Source organism: Ammospiza nelsoni, chromosome 12, assembly GCF_027579445.1.
Source record: "Ammospiza nelsoni isolate bAmmNel1 chromosome 12, bAmmNel1.pri, whole genome shotgun sequence".
NCBI classification, from domain to species: Eukaryota; Metazoa; Chordata; class Aves; order Passeriformes; family Passerellidae; genus Ammospiza; species Ammospiza nelsoni.
Genome location: NC_080644.1, coordinates 19,901,666 through 19,916,836, shown reverse-complemented (window position 1 = coordinate 19,916,836; position 15,171 = coordinate 19,901,666). Strand labels below are relative to the sequence as shown.

General features: G+C 52.3%; 1 protein-coding gene across 1 annotated transcript; it reads left to right on the top strand.

Moving 5' to 3' along the window:
• Positions 1-372: 372 nt before the first annotated feature.
• LOC132078775 (uncharacterized) lies at positions 373-14,845 on the top strand. The gene is made up of 10 exons (XM_059481102.1): positions 373-478; positions 1,587-1,673; positions 2,267-2,369; positions 3,866-4,040; positions 4,214-4,288; positions 12,181-12,933; positions 13,057-13,107; positions 13,305-13,671; positions 14,314-14,490; positions 14,739-14,845. The coding sequence occupies exons 1-10, from the start codon at positions 373-375 to the stop codon at positions 14,843-14,845; spliced, it is 2,001 nt and encodes a 666-aa protein (XP_059337085.1).
• Positions 14,846-15,171: the final 326 nt, after the last annotated feature.

Here is a 15,171-nt window from a genome sequence, read left to right as displayed (position 1 = left end):
TCAAAGCAAAGGTAGTCCTTAGCATTAATAAATGGAATTGATTTAATGATTTATAGATGGAGAGAAATACCATAGGAACTATTTTGTCCCCAGCCAAACCTCCTAAAACAGAAGAAAATCTTTCAACCAGCATGAGGTTGTGCCACCATTCCAGTGAGTAGCCCACAGGAAAACAGTGAAATTGTGCAAGCGAGTGCTGCCCTGACAGAAAGGATCACTTTCATCTTTGACATTGCTGACTGCTACAGCCATTCTTCAAACAGGGGCATTTGAATCGAGCTTTCACGTTGCATGTTCTCTTCACAGAGTTTTGAATATTTTGTCCTGAGAATATCTGACAGCCACAAGAAAGTGAAGCAGAGGGTGCTGGACATGCTGGCTGAAATCACAGGAGCCCTGAAAGATGTCTTGAACCCGGTGATCATTGGTTTGGTGGAAGGAGTAACAAAGAACCTGAACTCAAAGGATGCCAGGGTTCGTGGGGCAGCTGTGAAAGCACTGGAAGAATCCATTGCTCATTTGGGTAAGGCTGAGCCCTGGCAGGGACTCTCCTCAGCTTCGTCTCTGTTGCTCCTGCACCAGAGAGCGCTGAGTGCCTTGACAGCTGCTCTTGCCTGTGGAACACTGCAGCTGACACCCACCAGAGGCTGTGCAGGTGCAGTCCTTATGCACCATCCCCAACAGGCTGGAATCGGATCAGCATTTCCCAACAGTCCCAGGAGCCCTTGGCTCTGTGCTGCTTGTCTGAAGAGCAAGTCCTGGGCTACAGCTCTGCTACAGTTCAGAAGCAAAGGGGGTTTGGAATTTGCTTGCGCCCCATCTGACTTCCCAAATGAACAGCTTTGCTGTTGGCATGAAGGGACACTGACCATCAGAGCTTCTGCAGGGCAGCCACCTGGGAGGCTCTACATTAGAGGCATTAGCTGCCTATTTTCCACTTTTCTTCTTTGTCTTCTGTTTTCAGAGGGGAACTTGTGATTCACCAAGTTCATTTCTTTAGAACAAACAGGTATAAACCCAGCTGTCAATGATGCCTTGTTCCACGTATTGTTTTGCGTGGTGCAAGATGGCCACAGCAATTAACTACATAGGCAAGGGCTGCTCTAAATTCCTTTGCCACACAGATTTATGTCAGCTCTGAGAATGCTGCACTGGGGAAATATGCCTGAAAAAAGGAGTGTTGAAGAGGCAGGTCTTCAAGGGGAGCTTCTACTTTCTCCTCCCCAGCTGCCCTGTGAACTCAGGAACTGCCTGACTCAGTGCCTTTCTGTGTCCCAAGTATGGGGCTCTTCCTTTGTGCTCTGGGATGCAAAACCTTTTCGCTGCTTCCATGTGACTGAACTCCTGAGGTCCCTGATGTGAAATGTTTTAACACAGCTCCTGCTACAGCAGACAAGTTTGGATTTACAAATGTGAAAGGAGAGCTTTTCTTTTGGAATTTAAAACCCTGCCAAGTAGGCTGGAAGGAAAGAAGAAAAGGATTCAAAACCCAGCAGAAATGTACTTTATTTTATAAAATGGGGTTGGCCCTGCCCTTTCTCCTATGACCTAAGAAAAGTGAGCAGAAACGTGTGTTTCCCTTGTAGATAAAGTGTCCCTGCTGAAAGAGTTCAGCTACCAATGGAATCACCTGAGTGGCCAAGCCCTGCTGGATGTCACCGAGCGTATCACAGGTTTGGCCTCCCCTTCTGAGCCCAGAGCTCTTCCCAGGGAGCATTTACAGGGAATGCCTGTGAGCAGACAGCAGAGCAGCTCCTCCAAACCAGGAGGTGCTGAGCGTGTCCCTGCTGCCCCATGGCCAAGGCAGGTGGGTTTGGCAGGTTTTCCCTGGCTGCTGCAGGGCGTGGCAGCACCTGAGATGGGGGCGGCGCTCGGCCTGGGGTTGAGCTCTCACTGGGGCATCTCAGAACCACCTCCAGCAAAGGGAGGGCTAAAAATGCCCCAGCTGGCTCCTCTCTGGGGAGCTCAGGGACATCTGTGATCTTTGAGGGGAAATGGTGGCAAATGCTGTTTCAGGGCATCCGTTTGTTTTGTCCTCACAGAATTCTTGTTTTTCTCTTGGAAAGTTTTGAGGCTGAACCGTGCAGGGCCTGGGGGTCACAGCTTAGGCCAGAACTCAACAGAGGTATCAGAGGCACAGGTTTAGTGCAAGGCAGCCTCTGGGGCACAGGGACGGAAGCAGAGTGCTGAGGCTCCCTGCCTGTGCTGTCAGAGGGGCTTTGGACTGAGCCTTTCAGGGTGTGCAAACAGTGTCTGCCTGTGTCAGCGCTGTCCAAAATGCTACAAATGCAGCTGATAATTGATTCCTCAGAGGAGCTTGCTATGCCAGCAATAGCCAAGGAATGGAAAAAGGATAACCTCAATATATGGTAGAGAAGATGATTGATAGCCTTGCTTTAACTGGGGCTAAATCCACTGCTAATTATGCCAGCATCTTTGAATGCAAGGTTTAATACACTTTGTGTCTTCATTAGGAATGTCAAAAGGGCATGTTCAGTGATTGGGAATGTCAAAGGCCCTTAAAGAGCATTTGAATAAAGTAGATCTCCAGCAATAAGGAATTTAGTTTAGCAGTTATTTTGATCTCTTTTTCAAATAAAGGAATTAATCATAAATTAAGACTACTTTAGAAAAAGCAGATGTTCTCTCTGAGATTTAGTAGGAACAGACAGCTGTTCCTCACGTTCAGTAGTCACCAATGTCTTTAATTACATTTAACTCAAATGAATTCCCATTTGAAAATGGGTACCATAACCCTTTCCTGCTTAGCAGAATTGGTTTTGGTTACTTGCAGGAGCTCTTTCAATATTTCAGTGTTGATGACTGCTGGTGGATTAGCAGCATAGAGAAAATGAAGTCTCTTCCACCACAGAATATTAAATGGCTGCTAGATAACATTTTGTCTGATCAGAAAATAAGAATGGTCTCCAGAGCATTTCAGGTTTTTTTTTTTCTCTCAGCCAAATCTGCCATGCAAGAAGCCTGTTGGTAGTAAATATTTGTCTGTGTTTGATATAGTTCAGTTCAGAAAATGGGCAGAGAGATTCAAGAAATAATATGAGAAAACACCCATGTTTTGATTACATTTTAGTCCCCTGTGTAGCATTTTTCTTTCTCTATGTCCTTGTTCCAGTGGGCATTATAAGAAAAAATGCCATTACCATTTGGAGGGGAAGTGGCAATAAAATGTGCAGATGCTCAAATGCCAGGGCAATGGGGTCTGGGTAATTGTCTAAGACACCCTGAGGTTTGAAACAGCTCTTTGTTGGAAGCCCCAAAAGCATTCTACCAAAGACCCCAGCTGGTCACTGATGTTTCTCATCCAGCTGTCAGGCAGCAGCCATCTCTGGTGGGCTGGAGTTTTGAGGTGTGTTCTAATCCTGCCCTTTGCTGTGTGCCGCTGAGCACAGGGAAGAGACAGATTAGACATTTGGCACTTGGCATCAAAGTTACAAAAATGGAATCATCCCTTTTATTAGACATCTCTCCATTTCCTCTCTATGGTGCATTTCCAAATCTTCAGTGTGGGTTTAGAAAACTTCTTAATGGAAATCAAAGGCAATTGGACATTTCATTCATTGTTCATGCAGAGATTGTGAAATAATTTAGTAAAGGTAGGAACTCTGCCACAGGGACAGGGCTCTGGTTGCAGCAATTAGTGCTGAGGGGTTGGTGGTTCTGTTTCCAGGATGATCAGCTGCTTTGCCCGTTTCTGGACCAAGGGGCTCTGGGTACTATTTTGCTGCTCTTGGCCAGAGAGGCTGGCAAGAAGCAGAAGCAGAGGTAGATCCTTGTTGCAGTGAGGCTGGTGGGTAAGGAGCTGTGTCTCTGTCCCGGCAGTGCTTGTGCAGGGAGTTCATGCCAGGAGCCCTGAAGTCGTCCAGCGCGACGCCCTGCCCGTGCTCTGGTCCTGCCTGGAGAACAAGGCGCTGCCTGTGCGGAGCGCCAGCGTCCGCACTGTGGCCACCAAGCTGGCCTCTGCCCTCTGCAAGGTGATGGGCACCCAGCTGAAGAAATGTGATGCCAGCAAGCCTCCACATGTGCGGGAAAACCTCTCCAAAATGCTGGGCTGGTGAAGGCGAGATGTTCACCAGAAGGCTGAGGAAGCGATGAGTTGGACACCTCTTGATTTGCCTTTTGTGCTGTGCCAAAAATGACGAAATCCTAAGGAAGGGTGTGCATCTGCCCCTGCTCTCTCCATTGCCCTTCCTAGTCATGGCATGGGGGGCTGAAGCAGCTCCAGACTGAGGACAAGGTGAAGGCAATCATGGCTCAGCCGCACGCAGAGGTGAGGGGGGAGCTGGGCCAATCTCTGCCGGCAGGAAGGGTCTTGTGGCAGCCCAGAGAGGCTGTGCACATTGCCAGGGAACAGCTGTGCCCTGCATGTGCCCCTGCAATGAGCTGTGCTGCTGCCAGTGCCCCTGGAGCTGTAGGGCTGCTGAGCTGTGGGGCAGGCAGAGGAGCAGGAGGGTGCATGTGCAGCTGAGCCATTCCTGGAGAGCACAGGGCTCTGGGCTCCCTGCTGTCCCAGGGCAGCCCAGAGGCCAGGCTGGGCCTGTGCCAGCTCTGGGCAAGTGGCTCAGGGTTTTGCCCTGGCCTGCCTCAGTGTCTGCCAGCAGGAGCATGTTTCCCTGTGCAGCTGTTTAGAAGTTTGCAGGAAATGTGTCCCAGGAAATATGGAGCTTCAGATGCTTTAGGTTTTCCTAGGTGGCCTCTGTTAAACTTTGTGTCTCCATTTTGCAGATCTGGCTGGTTACAGTCTTACCGAGAAGTTTTTTCTAGTCAGGAAGAAGCTGCCACCTGTATGAAGAGTGTTTGAAGAACAGGATTGATGCATTAGGCTTGGTAGTTAGAGCTGTACGTATGTTTTGATCTTTAGATGTAATTTTGAATTATTGTGTTTTGATTGTGTCTTTAAGTTTTGATGGCATACTTTTAATTGTATATATTTCATTTTGATGATGGAAAAAAAAGTAAATTAAAAAAAATAAATAAACTAAGAGAAGAATATGTGACCAGGACCTGCTAGCCTAGAGATTATGGGAGTGCAGCTCACTCAATGTGCCAGTGTCCCACCACATCCTTTCCTCATTGGGCCTCTCCTCTTCCTCTTTGGCCATGTTTTCTTTGTGTCATTTGTGCTGCTCTTTGTTACTTACCATTACAACAGAGTCACCTGTTGACCTGTTTGGGGGACAATGGATCCAAAAGGTCCTGTATAGTCACAGGTTTTCTACCTAGGTGTGTTCTGTGCTCACCAAAGGCCTGAGCAAAGAAACCAAGAGAAGTGTGCCCAGATCCCAAAGCTTTGCTCCTTTGCAATCTCCCACAGATCTGGCTCACAGGTGTCTTCAATCACAATTCCATAGGTAAGAAGAGGTCACGTATTTCACTGGGAAATGATGCACTGCTTTGGCAAAGTTCACCTGTATGTATATTTACCCAGGACAGCAGTGCAGCTGTTGTTTGCACCTTGTTTGCAGAAGGATGAGTGCACTGGGAGGCCAATAACAAGTGACAAGGGTTCCTCAAATCTGCACTGCAGCCTGGGTGCCATTCAGCCCAGAGGTAGGGGATCATTTGTTCCCATGGACCAGTGCTTGCCAGTGGAATGAATTCCTACACAGCTGGAAGAAGCAATTCTGGATTCAGCTCCAGCTGTTGGTGGGCTGCATGATCATTGACAATGCTGCCCTTCCAGAAATTATTCTGCAGTTTCCTTTCATAGTCATTTGAAGCTTTTAAACTTCACATTTCAATTTGCTTTGCCTTAGGGAAAAACACTTCTGGGCCCAGTGCAAACTGTAACCTTTTGACAGCAAAGTCCTGATGGTTGCCAGCTTCTGATGTTACACAATGTCACCTGGCTGCATGTGTTTGCTTGGCTCTGGGTCTAGTCCCAGCCTAGTAAAGCCCAGGCCGGGTGGCACGTTGCAGGGAAAATTGGTCCATGAGCTTATGGGGTTGCCATCAGCAGCAGAGTGAATGTGCCCTTTAGGGATTCCTCTGGAGACAAAATTAGGGACCTGCTCCATGCCACAATATTCTCTTAGATCTTTCTAAAATATCCTAGAAAAGGCTGTGAAACTTCACATCTCCTTGCACACCCACTGTTTGAAGAGGGGCATTTTTGTCCATCCTCAAAGTCATTGCTCTTGCACACCAGAAACATGAACATCCACCAACAGTAATGATGCATGGTCCTCCTGCTGCTGCTTCAAAGCACTGGGAAGGACAGACCTGGGTATTACCAATATGAGCACTTAATTTCCATTTCATGCTCCTTCAAGCTGTCCAGATCTCAGGGCTTTTTGTTTCAAAGCAGCCACTGCACCATCTCTAGGGAAGAACAGGAAATGGGAAACAGCGACTGTCAGCCGTGCAGGGGCGTGGGGGAAAACCTGAAGTGTCTGCATCAAAAGATGAATGGGAAGAGTGTAATTGCCAAAGCAAACACTTCGTTAGGATAGCAGGAGCAGTTCTTTAATGCATGCTTGCATGAAGATCATTTGGGATCTCCTTTTTGTATCTCATGCAGAAAAGGAGCTCTTAATAATACCACGCTACCTAAACCAGATTGGGATGCAGCTCTGTAGTGGTTCACAATGAAGCAGACGGCCTGCTTTGTCACTGCCAGCCCTGCGGAGCCTGCGAGGGACTGTAGTGTATCCCATGCCTGTTTTACCTCCACGCAGAGCTTGGTTTTCCTTATTAGTGTGGAGTAAATACAAGAGTAATAAAATGGGCAATTAAACTGGCCACTTGGGAGGATATGCTCATGCTTTGGCATGTCAGTCCTGTACCTCATGCTCCCAAGGCTTGTTACTCATCATGAAATATTTTAACAAAAAAACCTCCGCTCTCATGTTACATCTGAATAAAACTGCATCAGATCATCAAGAATTCTGCTGTCAGGAACAAGACAAGAGCCTTCCGACACTCACTTGCAGCTGTCCCGGATTGCTGCAGCCCTTTGTGAAAAGCTGCTGCAGACAGAGTGTTTGGAGTTGGTTTGGGCCTTTATGAAAGATCTGTGGAGCAGTGTGCAGGGCTCTCCTGGCAGGAAACTGTTTGTCCAAGCCCAGGGACACGGTGCCGGCAGGAGCGGAGCGGCCCCGCTCCCAGCCCGAGAGTCTGTGAGCTGAGCCACACCGGGGAGACAAGGCAGCGAGGGGCTCCAGCCCAGCTGCTTCACTGCCCTGCCCGCCCCATGGAGCTCTGCCATGGGAGAAAGCCGATGCTGGACAAGCCCTCGAGCTTCCATCAGCTGCTGGAACTGCTCCGTGACAGCTCCTGTTCTTCTGAGAGAGAACCCAGCGCCTTCTTGTAATGCGTGTCATGGGGGGATTCTGTTTGTTAATAAACTGTTGGGGGTTTTTCACTTTCATCTATTAGGAATAATTTTCCATTGCTGGAAAGAGGTTGTTGGAACACTTTAGAGGAGACGACGTATTGCACAATATCCTGTTTGAAGTTGTCTCAAACTGTGTGAGACAGATGGCTTCACACAGGAGCATACCCAAGGCTGCTGAGGGGAAGGCACAGAGGAAGACAAACCCAGTATTTCTGAGGGAACTCCTTGACACCAAACCAGCCTGAGTTGTCAAACAGCAGACCTGATATTTCAAGACATGGGCCAAAGGGGAAACCTTTCAGGGTGTTTCGTCCAGGCTGGGCTATGCTTGAGGCAAAGGTGTGTCAGTGTGTTGGATAATACTCTTTTCTTGACCTAGAGATGGTGACACTGAGAGGCGTTTTAAAAACTTTTATTCCATTTTCAGTCTCACGAGAAGGGTGAGACAATACACATAATTCACGCCATCACAATCAGAAGCCAACTATTTCCTAATTACTTGGTCTATCAGCTTTTTGCCATGACATGTTGTAGATGCCTTAAAACCAATTATTTAAAACTACCCCTTGTGGGTCCCACTACAATGCATCTTTCATAGCTCCATTTTTCCAAAATCTTATTTGCAATGCCATCTTTTGAAACATTTTTCTAGCTCCATTTCTCTCTCAACAATTACTGTCCTATTTGTGGAGAGTTTAGTTCAAGCATGGCTTAAAAGAAAAAGGCCATGAAAGCATACAGTGGAGAGAAAAGTAAAAGGTAGTTGCAAAGCAGTTCCCAGGCTGATTTCTATAAACAATTAGGCTCTCTCATGCATCACTTTATAAACAATAAGGTTCTCAGACAGTCTTCCCATAACAAGCAAAACACCTTCTGTGGGAAAAGATGGCACCCTGGGAACAGATATGGAGGTTTTGGGAACCTTTCATATCACAGTGGGAACACTAGTTCTGTTTTTAGTGAATAATCACAGGTGTTGTAAAACAAGAGGAGTGGTTGTAGTTTTCTCTGTTAGCCTGTCGTGAGCTTGGATTTTGTAATATGCATGAAGTTGGTTGGCACTGTCATATAAAGTGACCGATCGATCAATAAATCGGAGTTCGATGCATTAAAGGATGGTCATCTCCCCTTCACTTCAATACCTATTCCATGGCATTTTTAAGTTAGCATTTCTTGTCTCAAGATTTATATACAGATTCATACTTTGTGGGCCTTCTATTAGGCTCTAAAAACTTTCTACAAATCCATTTCGCACATCAGTGCACTTGGCTCCTTCTCTCCTCATTGTGCCTGGCAAGCCCAGGAGCCCAGAGCTCCTGCAGAACCCATCACAGCACTCAGTGGGAGCAAACTTGTGTCCAGTCCTCACCCGGAGCTGCGGTGCCCAGCATTCCACCACACTGGAATGAGGAACTGTTCCTGCTCTTTCAGAAGGAGCTAAGGAGGTCTGGCCTTCAGATCAATTGTCTGCAGGCTCCTGCAGTGCCTGGTGCTGCTCCCTTGCCAGAGGCACCCCAGGCCAGGGGGGCACATCTGGGCTGCTGTGTCTGGCTCTGGGGCTCCCTGTTCTGGGCAATGGGGAGGAGCTGCAGAGGCTCTGCAGGACTGACAGGATGGGCTTTGGGGCTGGCAGGAGAAGCTGAGGGACCTGGGCTGCTGGAGCTCCTGAAGAGGAGGCTCAGGGCTCCACCTGCAACTGCTCCAAGGGTGGTTTCCGAGAATCCCAGAATCAGCAAGGGTGGAAGAGGCCATGGAGATCATCAAGTCCACCCTGTGCCCTGACACCGCCTTGTCTCCCCTGAGACTCCTCCAGCATAAACAACTGCAGGTCCCTCAGCCACTCCCCACAGGACTTGGGTTGTTCCAGACCCCTCCCCAGCCTTGTTGCCCTTCTCTGGACACGCTCCAGCCCCTCCATGTCCTTCCTAAATGAGGGGGCCCAGAACTGCAAACAGCACTTGAGGTGCTGCCCAAGCATTGCTGAGCACAGGGGAAGAATCCCTGCCCTGCTCCTGCTGGCCACACCATTCCTGATCCAGGCCAGGAGCCACTGGCCTCCTTGGCCACCTGGACACACTGCTGGCTCCTGTCCAGCCTGCTGTCCATCAGTCCCTGCAGGTTCCCTTTCTGCCTGGCTGCTGTCCAGCCCTTCTGGCGCCATGTTGAGGGAGGGAGGCAGGGAGGGAACGGGTCCAGATCCAATCCTTCCTGAAATGTGGTGTTTGCTGGCACTGCCAGTTCCCAGATCTTGATATTTCCATATTCTGGTACAGCCCAAGTGCAGCAACTTGCTGGCAAAGAAAGCCAAAACCAAGCAAATACCTGGTACTTACAGCAACCCGATCTCGGGTTTGCTGACACCGCCAGTACCCAGATCGGGAATGTTCCAGAAATCTGCACAGCTTAATTCCAGCAGTTTGCTGGCACAGAAAATTAGCATCTGGAAATTTCTCAGTGCCAGCAAAACCTAAATGCAGCAATTTTCTGGCAAAGAAAGCCAGAACCCAGCACCTTCCCGCTGCTGCCACCAGCACCACCCAGATCTGGTGTTTGCTGCACAAGTGCCCAGATCTGGAAATTTCCCATTGCTGGCACAGCCCAAGTCCAGCAATTTGCTGGCACAGAAAGCCAAAATCCAGCAATCTCCTGATGCTAGTACAGGTGCCCAGACCTGGTGTTTGCTGCCACTGCCAGTGCTCAGATCTGGAGAGTTCCCTGTTCTGGCAAAGCCAAGTCCAGCAATTTTCTGGTCAAGAAAGCCACAATCTGGCAATTCCCTTCTACCGTCACTGGCAATGCCAAGATCCGCTGTTTGCTGGCACCACCAGTGCCCAGATGTGGGGATTTCCCGGTGCCGGCACAGCAAATTTCTTTGCCAGTAATTTTCTGGCAAAGAAAGCCAAAACCTTGCAAATACCTGGTACCTACAGCAACCCAATCTTGTGTTTGCTGACACCACAAGTGCCCAGATCCAGAATTTTTCAGGTTCCTGCACAGCATAATTCCAGATATATGCTGGCACTGAAATTTAACATTTGGCAATTTACTGGTGCTGGTACATTCCCCACCCAGATCTGGTGTGCGCTGGCACTGCCAGTGCCCACATCTGGCAATTTCCCTCTTCTGGCACCACCCATGTCCAGAATTTGCTGGCAAAGAAAGCTAAAACCTGGCAATTTCCCCTTGCCAGCACTGCCCAATCTGGAGTTTGCTGGCAGCAGGATCGCAGGAAAGAAGGAAGGAAAGAAGGAAAGAAAAGAGGAAGGGGTCCAGATCCAGTCCTTCCTGGAGCCTGAAATGGGCTCTTGGCTGGCAATGCCAGTGCCCAGATCTGGATATTTCCCTATTCTGGCACAGCAATTTGCTGGCACAGAAATCCAAAACCCGTGGCATCTTCCTGCTACTGGCTCTGGCATCACCCACATCTTGTGTTTCATGTAACCAGAATCCAGATTTGGAAATTTCTCAGCACCAGCAGAGCCCAAATCCGGCAGATTTCTGTCACTGGCAATGACACCACCCAGATCTGGTGTTTGCATCCAGCGCCAGCACCCAGATCTGAAAACTTCCTGGTGCTGGCACAGCCCAAGTCCAGTGATTTGCTGGCACAGACAGCCAAAGTTTGGAAATTTGCAGGTTCTGGCACCAGCACCATCCAGCTCTGGTGTTTGCTGGACCGCCAGTGCCCAGATGTGGAAATTTCCCAGTGCCTTCACAGCCCAGCTCTAGCAATTTGGTTTTAGCTAGCTGGGGCAGAGAAGTTCCTTGGACTGTGACTTTCCTTTTTCTTGGAACTGTTTACACCTGCTCTGGACTGAAAACCCAGACAAACACCTGCAGCTCACACCTGTGGCCCACCGAGCTCTGGGACACTGCATTCCAGAACCAGAGGGACTTAGAAGAGACCGAGGGAGCCAACTACAACCCACAAAAAGAACTTTCTGAATTTGCCATCTCTTCAGCACTGTCAGAGGTTTTATTTAATATTATTCATTTTTCATGCTTGTGAATACTTTACTTGTTAAATAAACTGGGGTTTTTTCACTTTTCTCCAGGGAAGTCTTTCCCTGAACTAGTAGGAGGAGGGGCTGCTTGAACTTGCTTTCTAGACGGACCCCTTTTGGAGGTTTCCTCCCCAAATTTGCCCTAAGCCAGCACAAACAGTCATCATGAAAATTTCACCAGTGGCATCATTTCCTGGTGGCAAATCTTGCGACAGAAGCTTGACCTTGTTCTCCATGAGAGATTCTTGGGAAGAGCAGACAGGAGAAGATTCCTGGAAAACTGAAACAGCTTTCCAGAAGTGAAATGGAAATGAAAGAAACAATCCAAGATGTTTTCCTCTATTTATTTCTATGCTCCCCTTTTCTATGTTGCATCCCAGTAATTCCAGATGCACCTCACCTCTAAGATCAGTGGCTTAGTGATTTTTAGATACTAAAATACCATGAGCCGCACACAGTTTTCCTTTCCCTGTTTTTACAGGAAAGCAACACTGGAGGTCTAAGTGCAGTGCTGGGGTCAGGTAGGAATCCTACCCCAAGGGAAGGTGCCCTGACAGCGTTTGACCCTCAGCAAGGACAATGCACAGCAGTGAGCGAGGGGATCGCTGTGCCAGTGTGCAGGAGTCAGGGCTCTGCATCTGGGCTCAGCGCTGCAAAGTTCCCGTGTTTGGGCAAACGGAGGGGCTGTCCCCGGGGCGCGCGGGGCTCGAACGTGGGGCTCGTGGGGCGAGCAGGGAACGGACACGGGGACGAACGGCCCCGGTGCCTCAGTTGCAGCAGCGGCAGCAGCAGCAGCGGTGGCAGCAGCAGCGGCGGCAGCAGAAGCAGCAGCAACAAAGAGATATTTTGAATAATCTCTTTCTTTCTCTTCTCTCTTTCTCTCTCTCTCCCTTTCCCGCTGTCGGGCACCCTCCTGTCGGGGTCCTTGCCCGGCCTCCCTCTCCCCTGCCGGGCCGGGCCATGGCCCCGGCCCGTCCCCGGTCCCGGGCGGGGCTGCCCCGAGCCCGGCTCCGGCCGTCCCGCCGCGGTCTTGCCTCCGCCCGGATCTGGCCCTACTGGCGGTGGCGCTGCTGGGCGGGCATCAGTGCCTGGGGCGGCATCGCCGCCCGTCGGCTCCGCCTGACCCGAGCCCGGCCCCAGACCCGACGCAGGGTCCAGTCCCGACCCCGGCCCCGGCCCCGGCCCCGGCCCCGGTCCCGCCCCCGCCCCCGGCCCCAGCCCCAGCCCCGGCCCGTGCTACTCCCGGGGCCCGCGGAGGACACACGTGGCGCGGCCGCTCCCGCCGCCTCCGCTGAGGCTTCCCCGGCCCGAGCTCCGCCCCTCGGCAGCGCGGCCGCCGGCCCCGAGCCTCCCGTGCCGCGTTCCGAAGAGCGAACGCCTGGGCATGGCCAGCCCGGGGCGGGTGAGGGGCGCTCGGGGGTCGTTGCTGGCCCCGAGCCGAGCCCTGACAGCCGCGTCCCGCCCGCAGGGACGGCGCAGGAGGCCCTGCAGGAGCGCTACCGGCTGGGATCGCTGCTGGGGCGCGGCGGCTTCGGAAGAGTCTTCGCGGCCACGCGGCTCTCGGACGGCGCCCCGGTGAGCGGCGGGGCCGGCAGCGGGCGCAGGAGGAGGGGATGGAGGAGGAGGAGGGCGGAGGGCGGAGGATGGGGCTCGCAGTGCGGGCGGCGAGCTCACCCCGCTGCTGCCCTTGGCTTGCAGGTGGCCATCAAAAGGGTGCCACGGAACCGCGTCCGGCACTGGGGCGAGCTGGTGAGTGAGCGGGGCCAGCAGCCGGGGCTGCCGGCCGGGGATGAGCCGAGGCCCGGCACGGTGGGAGCCACCAGGACGCCCCGAGGAAGAGCGGGCGTGGGGCCAGCGCAGGGCGCAGAGCATCCCGGGCTGGCTGAGGGCTTCCCCAGGCCTGGCAGGGCATCGGCCCCACTGACGGCATCGTGCTCCTCCCGCAGCCCGACGGCACCAGCGCACCCCTGGAGATTGTGCTGCTGGCCAAGGTGTCCACTGGCTTCCCTGGTGTGATCCAGCTGCTGGAGTGGCTCGAGCTCCCCAACTGCATCGTGATGGTGCTGGAGCGGCCAGAGCAGTGTCAGGACCTGCATCGTTTCATTCCGGCACGGCAGTTCCTGCCCGAGGAGGAGGCGCGGGAGCTGTTCCGCCAGGTGCTGGGGGCCGTGCGGCACTGCACCAGCTGCGGGGTCCTGCACAGGGACATCAAGCCAGAGAACATCCTGGTTGACCTGGACACCGGGCAGGCCAAACTCATCGACTTTGGCTGTGGCACCTACCTGCAGGACACAGTCTACACTCACTTTGCAGGTGAGCCTACCCAGGGCTGCGCTCCCGCTGCTGACATCTCATGGCCCAACATCTCCCAGCCCAAGCTGGCTGTGGCAGCGGGAGTTCTCCCTTTTGCTGCCAGTCAGGGCACTGAGTCTTCAGCTGAGTTACTTTAGAGCAGGGCTGGGTGGGCAGCCATCTTCCAGCCCTGCTGACAGCCTCTGCCAGCCACTCTGCCCAGGACTGGGACTGGGCTGGGGCAGCCAGCCCGACCAAAGCCCTCGTGGGTGGGGGTAGCAGAGAGGGAGGGCAGAACATGTGCCCCAGCCACTTTGGTGTGCAGACGAGAGGAAGGGCTTGGACTGCTCCACTCGCCCTGTTTGCCTTGGCTTCATAATATTTTTGGGGCAATGCAGGCAGGGAGGATAAGGGCAAGTTTTTTTCCCAGCATGGAGTGGGTTTTTCCTTTGCATGTCATGGTCGGGCCTAGCCAGGGCTGCCCTCTTTCAGAACCAAAGGCTTCTTTTCCAACCCTAACTTTGTGCACAAGTCCCAGGTGCTGGTGAGAGGGCAGTGGTCACCCTGTGTGCCCCTGATGCAGCCCCCGCAGGTGCAGGGATGCTGGGGCCAGGCTCTGGGAGCAGCAGCATCCCCCTGATGAACTCCATCTGTATTCCATAGGAACACTGTCCTACAGCCCCCCGGAATGGAACGACTTTGGCTGGTACCATGGCGAGGCAGCTACCATCTGGTCCCTGGGCATCCTGCTACACCAGATGGTCTGCGGGGAGCACCCTTTCAGGAGGGGCCAGAACCTCAGCTGGGGCCAGCTCCCGCTGCCACAAAGGCTCTCTCAAGGTGGATCCTCTTCTCTGGGCACGGGGGGAATCCCAGTGCTGGGAGCCAGCAGCAGGGTCGTGGGCATCCCGCTCTGGCAGCTGCTGAGGAGGTGGCACATGTCCTGCTCTCCTCCAAAACAGGGAATTGATGGGAAAGTTTAGGCCCAGCTCTGAGCACATCCAGCATGGCCTGGGCATGGGAATAGTGGGGTAAAGCAGACAGGAGCCTTCTCTGGCCGACCGGCAGTTTCTGCTTTCTCTCCCCAGAGTGCAAAGACCTGATCAGGTGGTGTTTATCCGTGAACTCATTGGACAGACCCACACTGGAAGACCTGTTCTGTGATCCTTGGATGTGGGATATTCCTCTGCCATAGAAGAAGGGAGAGAGCCACAGGCACACTTTGATCCAGAGCCCTGGTAAGTTCCTGCTCCACATATGCCTTGGCAATCAAAAACAAAGGAACCCAGAGCTTTTTGCACTGCCTGTGTCACTGCACCAGGGTCATGGGATGGGAACACACAGCCCTTGTGCTGGAGCTGAGCTGCTCTGCCCAGCACTGGTGGCCGCCATCCCAGCTGGTTTTGCTTGTCCTGGTTCCCTGACAGCTGGGGCCCTGGGCAGAGCCCTGAGAGCCTGGTCTGCCCCCAGGGAAGGAGAAGGAGCCCCTGGAGAAGCTGTACCGGGTGGGGATGCTGCTGC